Source organism: Meleagris gallopavo, chromosome 20 (genome assembly GCF_905368555.1).
Source record: "Meleagris gallopavo chromosome 20, MGAL_WU_HG_1.1, whole genome shotgun sequence".
NCBI classification, from domain to species: Eukaryota; Metazoa; Chordata; class Aves; order Galliformes; family Phasianidae; genus Meleagris; species Meleagris gallopavo.
The window spans coordinates 4,592,329-4,615,604 of record NC_139423.1 but is presented as its reverse complement, the minus strand read 5'-3'; the positions used below and the strand labels follow the sequence as shown (position 1 = coordinate 4,615,604).

The 23,276-nt window shown below is 53.2% G+C and overlaps 1 protein-coding gene across 3 annotated transcripts; it reads left to right on the top strand.

Moving 5' to 3' along the window:
- The first annotated feature begins 68 nt into the window (after positions 1 to 68).
- On the top strand, positions 69 to 23,275 carry ITGB4 (integrin subunit beta 4). 3 transcript variants are annotated; one of them, XM_010721368.4, is made up of 41 exons: positions 69 to 208; positions 2,572 to 2,666; positions 2,792 to 2,874; positions 3,540 to 3,641; positions 3,961 to 4,165; positions 4,539 to 4,635; positions 4,721 to 4,892; positions 5,021 to 5,284; positions 5,801 to 5,890; positions 5,987 to 6,109; positions 6,219 to 6,386; positions 6,616 to 6,692; positions 6,825 to 7,036; positions 7,944 to 8,047; positions 8,150 to 8,248; positions 8,639 to 8,765; positions 8,871 to 8,990; positions 9,127 to 9,233; positions 9,473 to 9,506; positions 9,928 to 10,116; positions 10,332 to 10,435; positions 10,683 to 10,741; positions 11,229 to 11,252; positions 11,338 to 11,486; positions 11,563 to 11,742; positions 12,327 to 12,475; positions 12,653 to 12,857; positions 13,471 to 13,631; positions 14,227 to 14,407; positions 14,529 to 14,666; positions 15,321 to 15,503; positions 15,704 to 15,835; positions 16,778 to 16,978; positions 17,851 to 18,009; positions 18,542 to 18,715; positions 19,455 to 19,604; positions 20,077 to 20,265; positions 20,474 to 20,629; positions 20,939 to 21,103; positions 21,417 to 21,530; positions 21,928 to 23,275. In XM_010721368.4, the coding sequence occupies exons 1-41, from the start codon at positions 204 to 206 to the stop codon at positions 22,068 to 22,070; spliced, it is 5,589 nt and encodes a 1,862-aa protein (XP_010719670.1). In that variant the 5' UTR covers positions 69 to 203; the 3' UTR covers positions 22,071 to 23,275. The 3 variants fall into 3 exon arrangements, with proteins under 3 accessions (XP_010719670.1, XP_085096118.1, XP_085096117.1); XM_085239992.1 differs by lacking the exon at positions 16,778 to 16,978; XM_085239991.1 differs by lacking the exon at positions 18,542 to 18,715.
- The last annotated feature ends 1 nt before the right edge of the window (position 23,276 follows it).

The window sequence follows — 23,276 nt, the reverse complement described above, 5'->3', positions numbered from 1 at the left end:
GAAAGGGGGCAGAAAAATAGAGAGGAGGGAATAAAAGGGAAAGAAAAAAAAAAAAAAAGGAAGAAAAGGCCCGGCCCAGAGCTGAACCGGTGGCAGCGGAGCAGTGTGTTCCCTGCTGCTGTTGGAGGAATTCCTTGGCTCGCTGTGTGGGTGCTGTTCTTCGGGTCACGGCGGAGGTTTGGACGCTGTCAGCACCGGCTCTAATGAGGTTTGTGGAATTAGTTCATCTGCGCTCCGTGGCGTTGGGTTTGTTTTTAATTTGGCGATGCTGATTGACTCGGGGGCGGATGAAAGCACAGGGCAGGTGGGCTCAGCTGCATGCGTTTCCCCTTCTCCTTTAGCTGTGTGCTTTCTGCTGCCTTTTTGCTGCAAGCTGCGCTGCTCGTGCCTGGGCAGTTCTGCTGTGCAAAGCGCTTTTCCTTTCCAAAGTTATTTGGTGGAACAAAGCTGCCCGGGGGGGCCATGCCTGTGCCATTGGGACAGCACACAGCCTGCAGTGCTGCTGCTTTTGGAGACAGTTCTTCCCAGGTTTCAAAGGTTACAAGAGGAAAGTCCTGGGGAGGCACAACTGAGAGCTCACGGAGGTTATTTTGCAGAGCAGGTCGCTGGCTGCAAACCCTGTGAAATGCGGGTCAGGTTGGTGGTGCTTTTCTGGGGGTCTGTCCTGGTGGTTCCTGAGCTTTGTGAAGTCTCTGCATGTGCCCACCTGGGTGCTGGGTTCTTCCTGGCACAGCACTGGGTGCTCTTCCAGCTGCCTCCCACCACCGTCCCCTCCTCCATCCCGTGGGTCCCACTGCACTTCAGGGGGTCTGTAATTGCAGAGTGGGATCAGGTTGTGCTGGGGACCTTGACACGCTGTCCCCAACCCCTTGGGTTGCTTTGATGCTGGGTTGGATCCCTGCAGACTCCAATGTCCCATGAAACAGAGGACAGAGGTGACACAGGATCACGTCTGGAAGGAGGGTGTGTTTGGGTGCTTGGATACCCTGAGGCTGCTGTCCCTGAAGGAGGAGTGAGCCAACAGCCCTGTCCCCAGTGGTATTTCATAAGTCTAAATGCAGCAGATGGCTGCTGTGCCCATCCCAATCTCAAAGCTGTGCAGACGAAGGCATACAAGGGAGGTATATGCATGGGGTTTAGGATATTGGGTTCCCATTCTTCAGCCTTCTTCCTCCATCTGCTCCAGGGCAGTGCTGACTGCAGATTCATCCTTCCCAACACCAAGCTGACAGGGACGTGGGGACAGGTTCTGCTGCCCCAGCTTGTCCCCACACTGTTCCTGCAGTGGTTCCTTTGGAGGAGGTCCTTTTTGCTCAGGTGTGAGCATGCAGCCCAGGGGTTCCCCGGTGCTTTCCAGAGCTGCGTGTTGGCTTTGGCAAGGCAGAGATGGAGACTGGGGGCAGAGGAAGAAGAGCAGGAGGAGATGTGGCTGGGGAGAGGTCGGGTGTTTTTGTGCCATTGGGATCAGCTCCACTTTGTCTCCTAATCCTTCCCAGTTGAGCAGATTTCTTTTTTATTGCTATGAAAACCCAACCAAAGCACAGCGACTTTTCCCAAGTAAGTCTCTGTTCGTGGCAGAGGAGTTGGACTAGAGGACCTTCAGGAGTCCCTTCCAACTCAGTGGATTCTATGACGTTATGGCCGCTTTACTCTGCTTTTAGTCTGAGCACGGATTACTGGCAATGCGGGGTGGGACCAAATATTTCAAAGCTGGCAGTGCACAGGGCACCAGGATGTCAACACCAAGCTGTGCTTTATGGCTGCTTATCTCAGCTCTCAAAAGGACGTAACTGCGTCGATGTACCCAAAGGCCAGGGAGTGCCGTGATGACTCTGCCTGGGCTCGTGGGCAGGAGAGGAGCTGGGTCTGCACCATAGGGCTGAGCTGAGCTCTGGTCACTGGAATGGGAGAATTTTCCCTATTTCTGCAATGGGGCTGTTGCCATGTATCCAGCTACTATGTGAGCACCCAGAGAGAGAAATCCCAGCACTGGTGCCGTGTTGGAGTCCTTGCTGCCACGACCTCTGCATCTGCACAGCTCTGTGCATTCAGTATATTTCTGTGGGCTCCCCTGGAACCTGTGCAAGGAACCCCAGTGCTCTCCAAACCACGCAGCCTCCTGACAGCTCTGGGCAGCCCAGAGCTCTGGGTCTGGCATTTCCCAAGACCTCACCCTCTGTTTGTTGTTCGGCCATCCTGGAAACTCTTACTGTAATAGGAAATAGCGGGAGGGACGGCGCTGTGTTTTGCTTTGTGGGGGGTGCAGGTGGACACTTTGCTCTCTCTCAGGACAATCCAGGGCTGGATCCAAACACTGCTGCTCTCATGTGCAAAGGACGCTGGGCTCTGCCCAGCAATGGGGTGGCAATGGGGTGGCAGCCACCCTGATCCAGCAGAGGAGTCTCTAGCACGAGCCTGCATGGAGCTCTTAGTTCTGATGCTGTGTTCTGCCCTGCTCAGAGCAGGGATTGTGCCCATGCTCCAGCTCTGCTGGGCACACCGCTGTCTCCTTTTGGGATGTTTCCCCTCCAGCCCTGGTTCTTCCACTGCTCAGCATCCCACGTGTTGCAGGAGGAAGAGGATGGCCGTGCTGCCAGGGCCATGTGTGGGGCTGCTGCTGCTGCTGGCCCTGCTGTGCACCACCACTCTTGGCCAACGGAGCAGAAGTGAGTGCAACCTTCCTCCATCCGCCCCAGCAAAACCTCCGACTCCCTGGGAATAGAGTTGGCCTTTGCACCTCTCATCCTTATTTATTTTCTGCATTCCTTGTGCTGCAATCTTCCCCCTCCAGATAACCGCTGTGTGCAGAGCCGGGCGAAGAGCTGCACCGAGTGCATCCGTGTGGCCAAGGAGTGTTCCTTCTGCACCGAGGAGGTGAGGGCAGGCAGGGGTGTGGGGCTCTGATCCCAGCTGCTTCCATACCCTGCACCCCACCAACGGGAAATCCAAGGGAGGAACCCAAGAACAGAGTCAGCCTCTGGCTGCAGACCCAAAGCTCTGAGATGTGGATTGCCCTTAGCTCAGACACTGACTTAAGGGAGGCCGGGAAAGTTTGGGGCAAACTTCCAAAATACTGGGATTTATCAACGAATGCCCTTTGGCCAGGGCTGAAAGGCTTTGTGGGAAGGATTGCCCATGGGATGGAGGGAGAGCTGTATCCCAGGTGCTCCCATTCCCCAGTGTGCTAGGGGACACTGGATCTTATGGGCAACACTTGTCTCCATCTCTCTGCCCTACAAGGGCTCGCCAGGCCCAACTGGACTCTACTATGGCCTTCCTGCAGGAGTACTCAATCAAAGAATCGCGGGATGGTTGGAGTTGGAAGGGACCCTAAAGGCCATCTGGTGCCACCCCTGCACTGAGCAGGGACACCCACAGCTCCGTCAGTGCTCACAGCCCATCCCCTGACCTTGACTGTCTGCAGGGATGGGCCACCACTGCCTCTCTGGGCAACCTGTGCCAATACTTCACATCTTTTTTTCTTTTTTTTCTTTTTCCCTTATTTTGATGCCCTTAACGCTGCTCTCATAATGATGCAGAACTTTGAGGAGCCACGCTGTGACCTGCGGGAGAACCTGCTGCGCTATGGCTGCGGGGAGGCCGGCATCGTCTACACGAGGGGCGAGATGCGCACTCAGCAGGTGGGCACTGCAGGGTCCCCCATCTCCAGATGTTGATGTCTGGGAAGGCACCCAGCTGGGCACATATGGGCATGAGGGAACTGTTGCTCTGAGGGCAGGGAGTGGGGTCGTAGATTCATAGAATGGTTTGAGTTGGAAGGGATCCTTAAAGGCCATCTGGTCCATCTCCCTCCGATGAACAAAGACACCCACAGCTCCATCAGTGCTCAGCACCCCGTCCAGCCTGACCTTGGGTGTCACCAAGGTTGGGGCATCCACCATAAGTTACCTGCCTACAAGAGGTGGAGTCCATCCCGTTCACCCCACTCTTCCCCCGCAGAACATCAGCATCAACACATTTCTGCAGAGGACCCAGGTGGCCCCTCAGGCCATGTTCATGAGCCTACGGGCTGGGGAGGAGATGAGCTTCAACATGGACGTCTTCCAGCCCCTGGAGAGCCCCGTGGATCTCTACATCCTTATGGACTTTTCCTACTCAATGTCTGATGACCTGGATAATCTCAAGAGCATGGGGCATAACCTGGGTGAGAGCTGGGAGCACAGGATTCCATGTCAGGATAAAACTTCTATTAGTTTCTTGTTGCTGCTCTGTTGGGTGGATCCTTCCTGGCCCATCACGTGTTCTCTCTCTGCCCTGTGGGGTTGTTTTGTGGAGTGGCTTTGGCACCTCTAGCCTGTAGGCATGGGTTGTGTTGGAAGCTTCTGTCTTGGAAAGGAGCTGCCAAAATAGGCGTAGGTTTCTACCTCAAAAAGACAAGATCTGAGCCCAAAGAGTTTAAATCCCTGGAGTCCAATCTGAGATGTGACCAGCAGAGATGGCACCCAGGAAAGGACACCTTTCTGTGGAGCAGCAACATAATGGGTTTATCCTCTTTCACATCTATTCCTCTCTTCCAGCTGAGTTCCTGCAAGCCCTCACCTCCAATTACACCATTGGCTTTGGCAAGTTTGTGGACAAAGTCTCATCCCCACAGACAGACATGAGACCCGAGAAGTGAGTAAGGCTGGGGGGCCGTACAGATATGCAGCTCCCCATTGGGGTTGCTGGAACGTCTCTTTGCCCTCCTGCTCTCTCATAGGCTCCGTGAGCCATGGAACAACGCCGACTCCCCCTTCTCCTTCAAGAACGTCATCCGCCTGACCAACAACATCAACTACTTCAGCCAGGAGCTCAGGAAGGAACGCATCTCTGGAAACCTGGATGCACCTGAGGGTGGCTTCGATGCCATCCTGCAGACTGCTGTTTGCGAGGTGACAGTGGCTGGGGAGATGGGAGCAAATGGTCTGGTCTGGATGAGTTGGGTTTTCCAAGCCCTACCAATGACCAAAATTGCTGTGTGGTGGGCTTGGAGGTAAAGGTTCTTTCTCCCCATCTGTAGGACAAGATTGGTTGGAGGAAGGACAGCACACACTTGCTTGTATTCTCCACCGAGTCAGCCTTTCACTACGAAGCTGATGGCACCAACGTCCTGGCAGGGATCCTGGCGAGGAATGATGAGGAGTGTCACCTGGACACCCATGGCACCTACGTGTATGACACCAAGCAGGACTACCCTTCGGTGCCCACGCTAGTGCGCCTGCTGGGTCAGCACAACATCATTCCCATCTTTGCTGTTACCAACCACTCCTACAGCTACTATGAGGTGAGGGAGCTTTATGGGATTACCTTTCTTTCAGGACCATCTCTTGCTCCTCTTGGTTCCCAAGTGCTGAAGCAATGTCTGTCACTTTGAATTTGTGTCATGGCTTCTCAAGTTCTGGTTTGGGTTGTGAAAGGCCCCAAGATGTGTTGTTGGGATGCAGGAATCTGAGCTCCTAGGAGTCTCCTTTGTTCGTGTGGAGACACAGAGCTGGAGAGCAATAAGACCTTGAGACCTTGGTCAAGACCTCAAGCTGAGCTGAGAACATCCCTAAGGACATACATGGTTGACCCCTTTTTCCTAAGCAGTTCCCTGCCTCTTTTTCCTGCTAAACACACATTTATTTTTTTTTTACTAAAATATTGCCTATTGATCACAGTAGCCCCTGAACAAAAGCATCACCCCGAACTTGGGCGAAGGAGAGCTGTGGGGTCACTGCCTCAGACAGCGCTCAGGAGGGGCAACAGCTGGACTTGCCACCATGGTGTCATACCTCAGTGTGCCCCTTTTTCTCTGCAGAAGCTGCACAAATATTTCCCCATCTCTGAGATAGGGGTGCTGCAGGAGGACTCATCCAACATAGTGGAACTGCTTCGTACAGCCTTTGAGGTAACGGTGCTCTGCAGGGCTTTGCTCTCGCTCCCAGGGTGGGATGTGGTTTCAGTAGGGCTGAAAAATCACTGTGATCCCCTTCTGTCCACCCAGCGCATCCGCTCCAAGATGGACATCCGAGCTGACTTCGTTCCCAAGGCCCTGAAGACGGAATTCATCTCCTCAATGTATGAAAAGACCGAATCTGGGTCCTTCCACATCACCCGTGGGGAAGTGGTAGGTCCCTGGGAGGGCTGAGCTCCTGGAGCATCCCAGCTTCCTCCCTCCTGGGGATTCGGTGGTGGGGTCACTCCTCCGGGCTCACCCAGCTGCCCCATCCCTGCAGGGTAAGTTCCAGGTGCGGGTGAAGGCTCTGGAGCACATTGGTGGGCAGCACGTCTGCACCCTCCCTGAGAAGGACCGGCAGGGCATTATCCATGTGAAACCCACCTCACTGAGTGACAGCCTCCAAGTCCAAGCCTCTGTCGTGTGCGACGTGTGTCCCTGTGAGCAGGTATGTACAGGTTGTGCGTGGCCAATGAATGCTGGTCCTATTTGGCCCTGGGCAGGAGGTTTGGCGTTCTGGATTGGGAGACTCAGGGATGCTGCTTTGAGCTCATGGTCCTACTGCAAAACTCAGTTTCATGGGCAAAGCTTTTCCCTTGGTTTTGCCTTCTGATGCCTGAGGTGACTGTGGGGGAACTGAACCCACCCAGCAGCACCTCTTCTCTATGCCCTTACAGCAACCAGATTTCCGCTCACCCAAGTGCAGCTTCCATGGGGACTTCATCTGTGGGCAGTGCATCTGCCACGCAGGCTGGTAAGGACCTCACCGAGCCTCGTGTCCCTCTGCCATGTCTGGGGACACAGCGTGATGCTCACACATGCCCTGAGGATTCTGCCCAGGCGCAGTCTCTAAGCTCTGCTCCCACCCTTCTCAATGTCACCCCAGGCGAGGGGACACGTGTGACTGCTCTCCGGCCTCATCCCTCAACAACGAAGCCTGCATCCGCCCTGGAGATGTGGAGCCATGCTCAGGTCGGGGTGAATGTCTCTGTGGGAAGTGTCAGTGCTACCCTGAGGACCTGATGCAGCGCTTCGATGGGGACTTCTGCCAATACGACGTGCTGCAGTGCCCGCGCACCTCCGGCTTCCTCTGCAATGGTGAGAGCCATTGAGCGGGACTCAACGAGCCGTATGGGTCCCTTCCAAGTTGGGATGTTCTATGATCCTTATGAGTCCCTTCCAAGTTGGGATGTTCTATGATCCTTATGGGTCCCTTCCAACTTGGGATGTTCTATGATCCTTATGGGTCCCTTCCAACTTGGGATGTTCTATGATCCTTATGGGTCCCTTCCAACTTGGGATGTTCTATGATCCTTATGGGCCCCTTCCAACTTGGGATATTCTATGATCCTTATGGGCACCTTCCAACTTGGGATATTCTATGATCCTTATGGGTCCCTTCCAACTTGGGATGTTCTATGATCCTTATGAGTCCCTTCCAACTTGGGATATTCTATGGTTGTTATGGATCCCTTCCAACTTGGAATGTTCTATGATCCTTATGGGTCCCTTCCAACTTGGGATTTTCTGTGGTTGTTAAGGATCCCTTCCAACTTGGGATATTCTATGATCCTTATGAGTCCTTTCCAACTTGAGATGTTCTATGATCCTTATGGGCCCCTTCCAACTTGGGATATTCTATGATCCTTATGGGCACCTTCCAACTTGGGATATTCTATGATCCGTATGGGTCCCTTCCAACTTGGGATATTCTATGGTCCTCATGGGTCCCTTTCTACTTTGAATATTCTACGATCCCTATGGATATCTCCCAACTTTGAATATACTATGATAAGGGATATTCTATGATCCCCTCCTCCAGTGCCTGCAGGTCCCTGTGACCCCAGTTGGTGGCACTGGGACATGAGGATGAAGAACATGATGGGTCTGGGGGACTCTACACTTGCACATGTGCATGGAGATGGGGGCACTCTGTTTGCACCCAGGCTCAGGGATGCAGCCCATGTTGGGGTGCCATGCAGTGATGTCTTCTCTCACTTTGCAGATCGTGGTCGCTGCTCCAAGGGCGCATGTGTGTGCGAGAGCGGCTGGGAGGGCCCTGGCTGTGAGTGTCCCACAAGCAATGACACCTGCATTGACAGCAGGGGGGTATGTCCCAGGCACCCACAGCAATGTCCCAGCAGCAAAACCTGGTATCATGGCCAATGTGTGAATGCTCTGTGACACCCACTGTTCCCTCTGCTCCCCCAGGGCATCTGCAACAACCAGGGGAGGTGTGAGTGCGGGCGGTGCATCTGTGACAAGTCATCCCTGTACACCAGCTCTACCTGCGAGATCAGCTACTCCCTGGTGAGGATCTGCGTGGGGTCCTTTGGGTTTCTCACTTCTCCTTCCCAGTGTGAACTGCTGGGGAAGGAGTGCAGAGCTTGGGGGGATGCCATGCCCTCCAGCTCCCCAGCAGTGTTAAAGCCGTGTGGAGCTGAATGTGTGTAGGGTGTGCATGGGGCAGAGGTCCTGGCTCTTGCCTTATTCTGGTTTGCCTCAAGGCCAGAAAAACTCTCTTCATGGCTCAGTGCCTCAGTTTCCTCACTGCTAATCCCTTGTGAAGAAAGATAGCTCAGTCGTATTTTGGGAAGGCCACCTAATGTGGGTGCTGCAGTGCTGGGATGGCATCTCTGCAGCCTGCTCTGGGTGTGGTGCTTTCCCCAGGGCTGATCTTCTCCATCTGCCTCTGCCCAGGGCTTCCAGGCTGTGTGCGAGAGCATCAGGGACTGTGTGCAGTGCCAGGCCTGGGGAACAGGCAACAGGAAAGGGAACTGCAGCACATGCCACCTCCATGTGCAGATGGTGGAGGAGCTGAAGAAAGGTACTGAGATGCAGAGACATGGGATCTGCCTGCCCTGTGCATGGCCTGGGAGGGTGCTAACCCTGGTGACCACAGCCTGATGATGTGTTCCCAATCTGTTTGCAGAGGAGGCCAATGAGCATTGCTCCTTCCAGGATGAAGAGGATGACTGCACCTACCACTACACACTGGAGGGAGACCCCAGTGTTCTCCCCAATGCCACCGTCCAGGTGCAGAAGAAGAAAGGTGAGCAAAGAAGTGGCAGAGCTCTCCCTGGGCAGCATTGCTCATTGTGAGCATTGGGAATGATGCTCCCAGGCTGAACCTGGCTCCTCACTTCCCCCCCGGGCTGATGCTCTGCTGATGCTGCTGTTGCTTGCAGAGTGCCCTCCTGGAAGCTTCCTCTGGCTAATCCCACTGCTCATTTTCCTCATCCTGCTCCTGGGGCTGCTGCTGCTGCTGTGCTGGAGGTACTGCGCCTGCTGCAAGGTGAGTGACATCCAAACCCAGCCCACCTCCACTGTAGCTGGGGCATCAGCGCTGCCTCTTGACTGACATCCAGCACCACTGGGAGTTGCAGTGTGACTTCCCCATTAAAAGGCTGCCAGGCTAAGATCATCTTCCAGAGCCCCATCCGTCCCCACTCCAGCACTAAAACCTCCCAGCTGAAGATGGGAGTTTCAGCCCTGACTACAGAGTGACTGTGTGTTTGGTCATTTATTTTCTAGGCTTGCCTTGCCCTGCTCCCCTGCTGTGCACGAGGTATGAGCCCTTTGAATGGGGAGAGGGGTCTGTGGGGTCACTGCCTTCTTGTGGGGGGATACACACAAGTAGGCATCCTCCTCCTCTTCCTGTCTCAATTGGGAGGTGAATCAGGGCAATGTCTTATCAGAGAGACAAGATACTAATCATCCTCCCTCCCCAACTGGAACCCCTCTGCTGGCTCTCCAAGCTGAGTTGCATGCTGTCCCCACTCTTGGACACCCCCACTCTTGCCACCAACTTGTTGGCCCCACTGTGCTCCCAATACCCTTAGCTTGGTGGAAGATTCCCCAGGATGAATTCCTGCTGTTGGGGAATTGATGGTTGGCATCCACTGCACCCAGGAGTTGGACACAATAATCCTCATGGATCCTTTCCAACTTGGGATAGTCCATGATTTTATGGTTATTCAACTCTGCAGGTCGCACTGTTGGCTTCAAGGAGGACCATTACATGCTTCGCCAGAGCCTCATGTCCTCAGACCACCTGGACACCCCCATGGTCCGCAGTGGATCCCTCAAGGGTCGGGACACCGTCCGCTGGAAGATCAACAACAATGTCCACAAGCAGGGTTTCACCTCCCACGCTGCCCTCAACCCCAAGGACCTCAGTAAGTGACAGATGTGAGGAACGGGGCTTGGAGGAGATGCTGGAGGACATGAAGCCTTAGTGGTTGCCCCCAGTAGCTATCATGTCTCTTCCAAACCCATGGCAAGGGTCTTCATGGCTGATGCTGGATGGGATTTGGCTGTTGGCAACGTGTGATCGGACACCATGCATCCAGCTGTTGGCTGGGTTGTCAGAGTGGGGAATTTCTTCTTCCAGTTCCCTATGGGCTGTCGCTGAGGCTGACACGGCTCTTCACGCAGAACCTGGTGAAGCCAGAGAGCCGGGAGTGCGAGCAGCTGCGCAAGGAAGTGGAGGAGAATGTAAGAGTCTGAGCACAGTGGGGGTGGAGATGGGAACCTTCAAAGAAGTGATTTTTCTCTCTTACTGAAAGAAAGCACAAATCCTCGGGATTATCAAAGCATTGCATTGGGTTTGCTCCAGATGCAGCCTCTAGCTGTGCCCTGGGGACAAGCTGTAAGAGATCTCTGCCTTGGGTGGGGGGGAAAGGGGAGGACTGGGCTTGGCTCAGGGTGATGTACATCTAGAAAGTCCCTCTTGCTCCTACAGCTGGACGACATCTACAAGCACATCCCAGGCTGCTACAAGCCCCAGCAGACCAAGTTCAGGTGGGTCACTGTGGGAAGACCTTCTGTTTGGGGTCAGGGTACCCCAGAGCCATGCCCAAGAGCGATGGGAAGGGTGTGAAATCTGTGGTGTGGGATGGAGCATGGTCTGTGAGCCATTCCCAGTGCTCACATGGTGCTCAATGGGAAAATTCAGCCCTGTGCACAATGAGGAGTGCCTGCTGCAGCATGGGGATGCTGGCACTGAGCAGGGAGCACCATCCCCTCCCTGCGGCTCTGAGCAGCTGTGGGTGCCCCGTGGGCTTGTTCCTCACTGCATTGGGAAACCTAGGGCTGGAGGGAGCAGCCTGACAGGAGGGAACATGAAACGGGGCCGTTGTTTCTGTAGGATGAGTTGGCATTGGTCCCTATGGCTGCAGCCCGCAGGGCAGCTTCTGCAGCTCAGACATGTGCAGGGCTGTGATTCACACAGAACTTTGTCTCCCCAAAGGTTTTACTCACTCTGATTGTTTCTTTCTCCCCCTCCCAGGGTACAGCCCAATTCTGGGAAGAGGTAAGTGGATCTTCCAGCCTTCCATGCTGTTCTCCTCTCCAGCAGCAAGCAAACTTCATTCAGCTCTTGTCTTCCTCTCTTCCAGACAGGACCACACCATTGTGGACACGGTGCTCACCGCCCCTCGCTCCGCCAAGACAGAGATCATCAAGGTCACTGAGAAGCACGTTTCCCATGAGGCTTTCAATGACCTGAAGGTTTCACCAGGTTACTACACTGTGACCTCTGACCAAGGTATGGAGCAGAGCCCGATGCTGTGTCCTGGGCAGTGGGGACGTTTCCCACCTTCCATCATTGTCCCTTCTCCCAGATGCTCATGGGATGGTGGAATTCCAAGAAGCTGTGGAGCTGGTTGATGTCCGTGTCCCACTCTTCATCAGGGAGGATGATGATGATGAGAAACAGCTGCAGGTGGAGGCCATCGATGTCCCCACTGGCATCGCACAGATTGGACGCAGGATTGTCAACATCACCATCATCAAGGAACAAGGTGAAGGGCGGTGACCATGGCATGAGATAAAGGGCAATTTGTATCTGTGTGTCCCACGTCCAGATGGACTTCTGGTTTGTTAGGAAGGTGCAGTCTGTGTGCTCCCATAGGTCACAAGCCAGAGACTGCTATCTTCAGGTACTGGGGTCTAAACCACAGCATCTTTTAAAGCATAAAAAGAAAAGTTATCACCCCTGGTGATAGAGACCAAAATATTTGACCACCACAGTTTACCTCTTACTAATTCCATGGCAAGAGTTCCATGGGTTGGCCATAGGTCCCCGCAGTGCTTGGGGCAGCAGGTGAATGTCCCCAGTGATTTGCTGCCTCTTCCCATAGGGTGGTTTTGAGCAGGGAGAAGAGTCAGGACTGGTGAAGCCACCAGCCCACGCAGTAGTATTTCCAATGTGGTTTATAGCTTTGGGTGGTAAGAACTCCCCACTCATTGCAGGGGAGTTGGACCAGATGACCTTTAAGGGTCCTTCCAACTCAAATGATTCTACAATTCTATGAACTCTCTCCCTGAGCACTTGTAGTGTGGATCTTAGTGCATTAACACATTTGTTCTTTCCTGCCCCTTCCAGCCAGCAGCCTCATCACCTTCCTGCAGCCAGCCTATTCCCACAGCCGCTTTGATAAGGTGGCCAAGATCCCTGTCCTGCGGGAGATCATAGACAACGGGAGGTCCCAAGTTACCTACAGGACCCGAGATCTCACTGCCAAGGAAGGCAGGGTAAGGATGGGGCTCCTGACCTGGGCAGGCAGAAATGAGCAGGCACCAAGAAAGGAACCAACCTGCAGAAAAACAGGGCTCAAAGGAGATATGGCCAGGAGAAGGGAGGGCCGAAGGTTGAGAACCATCTCGTGGGTGCTGTGGGCTATAATCATGCACTACTCCCTTCTCTTCTAGGACTACGTCTTCACAGAAGGTGACCTGGTCTTCCAGCCTGGGGAGACCCGAAAAGAGGTGCAGGTCTCCCTGCTGGAGCTAACTGAGATAGACACCCTCCTGCACAACCGCCAGGTCAAGCAATTTGCCATCGACCTCCTCCATCCCAAGTATGGGGCCAAGATTGGCCGATACCCCCAGGCCACAGTGACCATTGCTGACCCAGGTAGGGGCTGGCAGCCAGCTGCTGGGCAATGGCGGCAGGAGGTGGTTGACCCCACGCAGGATCAGTTCACCTGGAGTTTGCCACGAAGCTCCAGCCTCCCCCCACCCTTTAAGAGCTGCGATGAAGAGCATCCAGCTCCGAACGGTGGATGTGGGTCTCCCTCTAGAGGCATTAGAGAGTATAGGTGGGAAGAAGACGGATGGTCTGTACTGAAAAAGGAAATAAGAGTGCATTCTTCACTCCTTTTCCTTAGGGATTTGAATTAAAAGCTGCAAAAACAGGGGGAGAGGTGGTCAGCATTAGATTGATCCAAGCTGGAGATTTCTAGCTGCAAGAAGCCAAATTCTTCCAAGACTGTGAGAAGAAGCAGGTGGTGCAGGACATCAGGGGATCAGAGCCAGACTTTGTGCCAGCTTGCTGCATGGTTTGGGGGGATGGCATCACCAAGTGGCCTCAGTCTCCCTTCCCTATGATGGAGATTTATCCTATCTTTTATCATTTATCCTTCAGTAATGCTGAATGGCCAGGCAGTGCCAGGAAGGTGCCCATTTATTTTATTTCCATCTCCTTGGAGGACTGGCACTGATGCATTCTCTCTTCCCTGTGTCTACAGAGGTGGTGGATGGTGTCCCCCCACTGACTGGCATGGGCCAGCTCACCCAGTCTCCCAAAGGCCGCCTGAGTGCACCTCTTAATCCCAGTGCCCAGGCTCTGAGCTCCAAGGAAATCCACTTCAGTTGGTTTCCTCCAACGGGAAAACCTCTGGGGTACAAGGTAAGGAGTGTGTGGATACCAGGGGAGGTGTGGGTCCTGTCATGCGGCTCTCACACCCATATTCCTTCATGCTGAAGGGATGGGGAGAAGAGACTTAAAGAAGGGAATGAGTTCTTCCATCCTGGTCCCTTTCATAGAGTCATTAAGGTTGGAAAGACCACTAAGATTGCCAACTCCAGCCCCACTCCACCCCCGTCATCCCCACTCACCACGTCCCCCAGTGCTACATCTCCACAGTTTATACCGCCGGGGATGGTGACTCCACCACATTCCTGGACAGCTGTGCCAATACTTCTCCAACCCTGATGACCATTGTTGGGCGGATGCGAGACTTGCAGGAAAGTTTCCTGTTGGGCTCATCCCTCTTTGCATCCCTTACCTTTGGGCAACGTTGCAGGGAAGGCCCCAAAGGAACCTAGCTGTTCTGGGAGGGGGTGCAAACGAGGCAGTGAGGTCTGGAGGTACCACAAAGTGTTCTGACCCTATTTTGGAGGGCTGAACAATGCCCTAAGAACAGATCTAAGAAGAGATGAGGAATTCCTCACCTATTACAGTGAAGATTTGAAGGAGTTATAGCTATCACTTGTTTTGTCAGGTGAAATACTGGGTGCAGGGTGACCCCGAATCCGAAGTCAATGTCATGGACATCAAATCGCCAGGGGCAACACTGAAAAACCTCTACGCCTTCTGTGACTACGAGATGCAAGTCTGTGCCTATAATGCTATGGGTGAAGGGGCCTACTCTGACATCATACAGTGCCGCACACTGGAGAATGGTGAGATTCTCTATGTAGGAGCAAATTGGTGCTCATGTGTCTGCAATTTATGGAACTCCAGGCTCCTGATTGCTTTGCTCCCAGCTGGAGTAACCCAACCTCTTGACTCTTGCCATTGCAGTTCCCAGTGAGCCTGGTCGCTTGGCTTTCAATGTCGTGTCTTCCACTGTGACACAGCTGAGCTGGGCTGAGCCTGCAGAAACCAATGGGGTGATCACAGCTTATGAAGTCAGTTATGGACTCGTTAATGATGAAAATGGTAAGTGCTTGTTTTCTTGCCGGGGCAGCTCTACTAGTTGGAGTGTACTTCTCACATCTGGGCTGGTTCCATGTTGCAGCAGGAAACCTGGAGGTGTTCTAAAAAAGGATAGATGTCACCTTGAAGGACGTGGGTTAGTGGGCATGGTGGGGATGGGTTGATGGTTGAAGTGGGTGATCTTACTGGTCTTTTCCAACTTAAATGATTGTATGAGACTATAATTCTAGAACCAAAAGGGCTCCAAGGGCATTTATTGTGAAAACTGGGATAAGGTGTCATTTCCAGGAAGGAGTACAGCAAATCATAACTAAGGATTTAATCCTGCAAAGCCATGAGTAATCTCAATTCTCATTCATTTCTGTAGTATTTTGTGCTGTTTTTCATGTTTAAAACTTTGTTCATAGGTCTAGACCTAGATCTATGGTAGTAGTAGGAGACTTCTGCTATAGGCTGACTTCAGCATTCAGTGTGGGAATTTCCCCAAGACAATGTCATGCCTGTCATGAGCATCCCAGATAGCCTCTATGCCTTGTCCCTGAGCCGAGCTGTGTCCTGACACCGAAACTCAACAATCCTGTTGGCCAAGGATGCGCTGCTGTGGGGCTCTCTGTGCCTCATGACCTCATGGGGGGATACGTGTACCTCTACTTTCAGTCCCCATTGGCCCCATGAAGAAGGTGCTGGTTGAAGACCCAAAGAAGCGCATGGTGCTGATAGAAAACCTGCGGGAGTCCCAGCCCTACCGCTACATGGTGAAGGCCAGGAACGGTGCTGGCTGGGGACCTGAGAGAGAAGCCACCATCAACCTCGCTACGCAGCCCAAGCGTCCCATGTCCAGTGAGTTGCTGCCCTGTCTGGATGGGGGGCAGTGGAGGCGGGAGCAGTGCTGGGGGGCTTCCTTCATCACCCAGCTGCTCCTCCACACCCCGCCCTCTCCACTGTGCCGTTCACTCTGGTGGAGGCTGAAGGCCTGAGCGCGGTGGATCCAGCGTGGTTTTGAGCTGTGTGTCTAACGGCACTCCCCACCTCCCCTCCAGTCCCCATCATTCCCGATGTCCCCATCATTGATGCTGAAGGAGGTGAGGACTACGACAGCTACCTGATGTACAGCACGGACGTGCTTCGCACTCCAGCTGGCAGCAAGCGTCCCAGCGTCTCTGATGATTCAGGTACGTTGCTTCAGGTTTTGCAAAGGTCACTTCTAATATTCACTTTCCTTAACAGCTTTCAGCAATGAGCTTCACTGCTCCTTTTCTCCTCACTGGGATGGGGAGATCCGAACCATGGAGCTGGTGGAGATCAGCACTTCCAAAGCACAGGAACTGGGAACACTGGACTAATATTAGCTTAAATAGGACCACGTACTAGCCAGGAGGCAAAGAGAAATCTCAGTGTGGGGTGGTGGAGTTCTTCATAGCCCTCTGTGTTCATCTTCCCTGTCTGTTACTGTCTGAATGGACCAAGAAAATTACTGTTAGCAAACCAGAGATGGCAAAGCACAGATCTCTGAGTCCTTTGGAGGCTCAAGATCTCAGCCAAGCCAACAGGAGGGGGGCACTGGTCAGGGAATTGGATCCCACTGGATCCCTGTGGCCTCTCATCTCTTCCTCCATCGCTTAGCTTTCAGGATGAGGCTGGCTCCCTTGTCTACTGCACTGGGACAAGGAGGGAAAGACTGGCCATAAGTTGGTGGGATCTGGAGGGTCTTTCCTGGGGGGTTCTCCAAAGCCTGGGATCCAGAAGCAATTCCCAGGGCAGAAGTAATGGGAACAGCAAGTGTCTGACCATCCTGCGTGCACACTGCGGAGCATGAAGCCTCTCCTGAGCAGGGGATTGGTGCAGCAGACTGCTCGTGATAGGCAGATGGTGGGACTTCAACTCTCACTTTTTGTCATGATGGACACAGGGCTGGAAAACAGCCCTGGGGTTGAGGCATACTGTGTGTGTCATGTTCCCTCCACCTACCAGTGATGTGATGGTGCACCACCTGAACTCATCAGCCAACGGGTGCTGTTCCCCTTCCCCTTCCTAGCAAGCAGCACGAAGGCGGTCGGTGTCCCGCTCTGTCCCCTCTAGACCGTGCCAACACGGGTGCTTACATTATCCCAAAGGCTCCCGATGGAAATACGTGCCGCTGCTGGGAGAAGACTTGGATCTTCGCCGCATCACCTGGAGGCTCCCACCTGAAACCATTCCCCGCCTTTCTGGCAGCAGCCACCTCTCCTCGGACACTGAGGGTCTCCTCCGTGAGGAGGATGGCGACGTGGCTACGGGCAGCCCCATGAGGAGCGGGACCCCCCGGCCCCAAGCAGGTGAAGGACGACTTCATATGGCACTGAGTGTCCTGTCTCGTCCTGCTCTGAGCCAAGGGCTGCGGCTGGGTCAGCCCCCTTCCTCCCCCTTATGTGCCCGTCCTCCTGTTGGCGTGATGTCCACATGCTGTAGAGTCTCAGTGTGTCTGTTCACGAGTGTCAAGGTAACCCCCATCTCGGCATGGACTTGGGAGCCTGCTAGCAAGTTGTTCTACAAAAGGCTGAACCTTCGAGACTCGAGCAAACTCAAACAATGCCTGGAAAGTATCGCCTCCAAAGGCAGCTCCTCAACTTAATTAAGTGTCCCGAGCTCCTGGGGTATATCTGCTGGACTGTTAAACAGAAATTTGGACTGGACAACCTTTAAGGGTTTCTTCCAGCTCAAACGATTCTATGATTCTATGGTAGCTGATCTCTCCTGGCCTGCTGAGGATCTGCCAAGGACCAGCACAAGGAAGCAGTTTGCTTTTTAGATCCAACTGAGATGGGATCCAGAGAGAGAGAAGGAGAAACTGCCTCCATAAAAGGCTGTTTTTCTTCTCCTGCCTTCTTTTTGAACCTGAAATTATAAACCTGCGCTTGCGTCAAAGGAGGGATGTGAGGGAACGTGTTGAGAACTGCAAGCAGTGCCCCAGTGAGGCCGAGGTCTGGAGTTACCTTGGGCACCATGTGTGTCTGGTGCTGGTGTAGGGCAGCGTCTCTGTTTACCCGTTTGTTTCCCCCTTATCGTGTTGGGTGACTTGTTCAAGACGGAGAGCTCCAGAACGACCTGCCAGAGCAACTGAAGCCAGGGCAAAGCCAAGGCAAAGCCATGGGGCCTGGAGCAGAAGCCCACCCTCAGCCAGGCCCCTTACATGTGCCCTCTTTCACAGAACACCTGCTGAATGGCCGCATGGACTACTTCTCCGGCAGCAGCAGCACGCTGACCAGGACAGCAAACACCAGCTACCACCAGCACGTGCAGCAGGAGCACAGGGTGATGGGGAGCTCCTCACTGACCAGAGATTACTCCACCATGATGGCGGGGCACGGTGAGTATGAGGTGGTGGGGGCTGCTCTTCCATTCCATGACCACCTTCGGATCCATGCCTTGCAGATCTTTTTGGAGTGAGGGCTGTGTTTGCAGCCAAAGGGGCTGATGAATCAGAGAAATGGCAGCTCATGTCCTTAGAGGTTCGACTCAATGGTCCTTACGTGTACTTTCCAACTCAGAATGATTCTATGATTCTATTATTCTACCACTGATGTGCTAGGGCTTTAGTAAGGCTGCTCTGCTTCCAGACCACTCTGGAAAGGGTGCCCATCCCTGACTTGGGAACAGGATTTACATCCTTGTTTCCACACTGCAAAGCTCATGCTGTTGCCCCTTACTACGTTAGCAGCATGATTCCCTTACATCTCCATGCACATGCATCAAACTGGTGTTGACAAGAGGTTTTAAAAAAGTTCAAATCTAATCCTTAGAAATTTCTCTCTGTGCAGAAGTCAGCACCTGGGCTGAACCCACTCTGACGTCTTCAATGGTGTTTTTCTTTTTCTTTCTTTTCCTATGCTGGTCTGTAGATTACTCAGGGAGATTCCTTCCTCCCATCCTTGAAGATGCTGGGAGGAGAATCCCACGGCCCAGGGACGTGGGTTTCAGGAGCAGGGTAAAGGTGAAGGGTTACTACCCCAGCACTGGCTGTCGGGACTCTATAATCATGACTGATGGGTCCACGGGAATTTGCAAGTACATAGGTACAGCTTTGTCCAGTGCCTCCTTCCAGTCATGCATCCCATAACCAGCCACGCCGCTGGCCCTCTGTGAGCTACTCCCAAAAACCCTTTCTCATGGCTTTCTGTGTGCCACACTGATCTACCTCCTGACCTGGCTGAGCCTCCATCACACCACCTTTCCATTTGCAGGAGATTTCAGCTGTGTGCCAAGCCATGTGGGCTGATTAACCCTCACCATTGCTGCCACTGTGATCTAATGAGCTGATCACCTCATCGTCCCCTTCCTCTTCATTCCTAACAAGCTTCTTGTTCTCGTTCTTACCCCACAGGCTTTTGGAGAACTCTTGGGGAGAACGTGGGTCCCAGCCTTGAGCAGTCCCTGGAGGCGTTGGGTTGGTTTAGCTGTAGATCAGGGCTGTGCTCGCTCTGAAGATGTCCACAAATCATTTGGCAGACTGGACAGAGAGCTTCAGGGTGAGCCAAGAGGGCAACACACTGCACCAGGTCCCTGGCCAAAGGGCATGAAGATTACTTTGCCTTCTCCCATGCAAGGGTGGCACCCCAAGGCCACTGGACATCCCTGTAGGTGTGCAGAGTCCTTCTCCAGACAGACTAGCTTGCACAGAGGACATCTCCCCACGTTCTCCCCACGTTCTCCCTGGACCATCAGGACCATTCCACGCTTGCGTGTGCTGCTGCCTTCTCTCACCCAGCCCAATTAACCCCAAATTCCTGCTGTGACCGTCCCATTTTGCTTCAGATTCCAGGTTTCCACTGGGTGTCCCTGACATCCCCACGCGGTTGGTGTTCTCTGCTTTGGGGCCCACCTCACTGAAGGTGAGCTGGCAGGAGCCGCACTGTGAGAAGGAGGTGCAGGGCTACAGCGTGCAGTACCAGCTGCTCAACGGAGGTCAGTGGGCAAGGAGAGGGCTCATCTGGGTGCTGGGAGCTTCTGGTGGTGACATCTTGGCTAGGTCTTCTCTTGGCAACCTGCTGTCATTGCTTGGACTGGGGCCTTAGACCAGATGGCCTCCATCACAACCACCATCTTAGTCAAAGGTTTTGTCATCGCGCTGGATTTGGAAGGACTGGAATATAAGAGCGTATTATTTTTACATGAAACTTGGGGCAGCTCATGAAAATGTGATTCTCTTTGGTACTGAAAATCCCCAAGTTTTCAAGAAGCCATTGCTAGCCCCCAGGCAACATCTGGTCCTGCACTACCCGCTGGGTTGGCAAGGTGTGATGGAGATGGCTTGGGAGGAAGTTCTCTGGCTCAGTTTTCTGGATAGTCCGTTTGAAGTAGGATTTAGGAGAAAGTCACGGCTCTGTCGTTGTGCCTACAACCCCTCTCTGATGTCCCCCTTCCCTGTGTGTCCCAGGAGAGGTGCACCGCCTCACCATACCCAACCCCAGCCAGAACTCGGTGGTTGTGGAGAACCTGCTGCCCAACCACTCCTACATCTTCAAGGTGAAGGCACAGAGCGAGGAGGGCTGGGGCCCTGAGAGGGAAGGAGTCATCACCATAGAGTCCCAGGTGGACCCACAGAGCCCACTCAGCCCTGTTCCAGGTGAGGTGTATGGGAAGCAGGGAAGGAGGCACTGATGTCTTTGTGGTTAGCTACTGGCCTTGCTGTTTTCTCCCCCCTAAACTCATCCTGAAGTGCTCCTTTCCTTCCTTTCATTTGGAAATGGGAACTTATTTCCCATGCACTCACTTTCTTCTAGCTGTCCAAATAGCTGAGACCTTCCTGCTTCATTACATATATGCTCTCACAGGTTCACCCTTCACACTGAGCACACCCAGTGCCCCCGGACCGCTGGTTTTCACTGCCCTCAGCCCTGACTCCCTGCAGCTCAGCTGGGAGAGACCACGCAAACCCAACGGGGCCATCCTGGGTTACATGATCACCTGCGAGATGCTGCACGGAGGAGGTATGGTGTCAGTCTGTGCAGAGAACAAGATGCCTCCAGCAAAGGCAGTATAACAGAAGTGGTGGGAAGACAGACCCGTAGCTCAGTGCAACCCAAATCCAATGGAGGTTATTGGTTGAAGGTCAGCGCTGTGCTGAAACAGCAGAACTGGGTGGTGTGATTGCACTGCCAGTGTATGGCACAAAGCTTAGGGAAAGCTGAGACATCAGCCAGCAATGGAGAATGTTTGCATGTCCACCTTCTCACTGGACGCTCACTGGACAGTCTCATTGGAGACTCTCACTTCTGTCATATATCTGTGTGCATTAGGGGAGCCCAGGAATATCTACGTCGAAGGTGACAATCCAGAAACGACCCTGACTGTGCCCCACTTGAGTGAGAACATCCCGTACAAGTTCAAAGTGCAAGCCAAGACCACTCAAGGCGTTGGGCCGGAGAGAGAAGGCATCATCACCATCGAATCTCAAGATGGAGGTACAGAACCACGTCTTTCTGGAAATGCAGAGATAAGAAAGCTCTCAGAGCAGGGAATGTGCCTTCCGGGCTCCTTTTCTGAACTACTCTGGAAACCACCAATCTGGTGGTGATTCCAATTTCCATAATCTCCATAAGGAAGGCAATGCTGTGCCTTGTGAGCACTGTCCTTATCCTGCAAAATGCACTGAATGTGGGGGATGACAGCAAGACAAATCTCCTGAGCTTACTGCTGGTCCCCACTGAGCAGGGTTGAGATGCTGGAAGCTCCTTGCCATGTCCTGGCTCATTTGTCCCTTCTCCTTCTCCCTAGGTACTTTCTCACAGTTTGGAGGACAGCAGTACACAAGAGAGGTGTACAACTTCCCCATGGAATACACCACCAAAACAAGTATCAGCCATTCCTCTCTGGACCCCCACTTTTCAGGTAGGGACCAGAGGAGGATCTGAACCATGGTTCTTCCTGCAGAGATACGTGATAACCATCTTCAGCTACGTCACTGTGGCTGCCCCATGTTGTCCCCTCAAGTTCAAGGACTCACAGGCTCATGCCAAGATGGAAAGTTTGGGAGCTGTTAGGAAATCCTAAGCTGCATCAGAGGGTCAGGTGGGGGTTAGGGAAAGGCTCTGCACTTGAGGGCGGTGGGCATGGAACAGCTCCCCAGGGCTGTGGGCATTGCCCCAAACCACCAGAGACCAGGGAGCATTGGGGCACCACTCCGACATAGGGTTTGGGTGGTGCTGTGTGGGACCAGGGATTGGACTCATGGTCCTTTCCATCTTGGGATGTTGTGTGGCTCTATGAATCCATCCTCTCGTTGCAGACGGCATGCTGATGACGTCCCAGCGAGTGGAAAGTGCCAGCAGCACCCTCACCAAACAGGTCACCAAAGAGTTCGTCAGCCGCACCGTGACGTCCAGCGGGACCCTCACCAAGCAGGTGGAGAGACAGTTCTATGAGGCCTGAGCTGGGGCAGCAGGACACTCCATTGGGGCTGGCAGAGCTTTGTAGGACCATCCAGGAGGGCTTCACCCGGACTGTGCTTGGGCAGCTCCCCCAGACCTTCCATGGCACTTCAAGCTCTGCACATTCAAAGCTCGTGGTTGGGTCACGGGTGTGTGCTCACCCTGCAGAACTCATCCTCCCCCTCCTGCTCTGCAGCCTCAGTTCTGCAGAATGTACGTGGATCTCCTCCATAAGCAACCACTGCTCACTCCAATACCACTCCTCGATGCCCACTCATCCAAGCACACCTCCTGCTGCAGATATTCCTCCATATCTTCATTCTCCCAAGATAAATCAAAGAAAATGATTTATTCTCAGGTGCTCAGTTTTGAGAGGATCCCTGCTGATGAGATCCTGATTTATAGAGGGTCACCACTTATTGGCACAGGCTGCCAAGGGAGGTGGGGGACTCATCATTCCTGGAGCCATTCAGGAACTGCTGAGATGTGGCACTAAGGGACATGGTGGGGATGGGTTGTGGTTGGACTGTATGATCCTATTGGTCTTTCCAGCCTTAATAACTCTATGATTCTACAATTTCCATCTTTGGCCTGGGCTCTATGGCAGCTTGGCTCTCTGCTGGAGATGGTGGTTTTGTTCTGTTCTATTATACAAGAGCTGCAAGGTAGTGGGTCAAGGTGACATCTGCTTTCTTACTGTGCCTATTTGTGTCTGTCCTTTGCTGCTAACATTGGTACCACAATAGCAAAGCATACCCTTCCAGTTGAATAGCACTACTTATGACGGCCTCTGATGCTTTTTTTTTTTTTTTTTTTGCATACAATATTGTACAGTTTTGGTAGTATATATATATAAATATATAAATGTATTTTATTATTTTATATTAAAAACAAAAAACAAAAAATGGAGGTGGATGAGATCTATGCAGAATGATGAGGATACATTTGGACCATGGCTGATGAGAAGCACTAAGAAGAATGAGCTCAGGCCCCTTTGCAGCATCCTACCCAAATGTTGTTCTGTCCATAGCAGAGCACAGGATGCTGCTCCTGGCAGCACACACTCCCTGTGCACACGTGTGCTCTCATGGCTGCATTGTGCCCCAAGTGTCATTGCTTTTTAATTCTCACCTGGTCCCCAGGGCTGTTGGTGATTTGGGTCAACCCAACAGCAGCTCTGTACACTCAATAAATATTTTCTCTACAG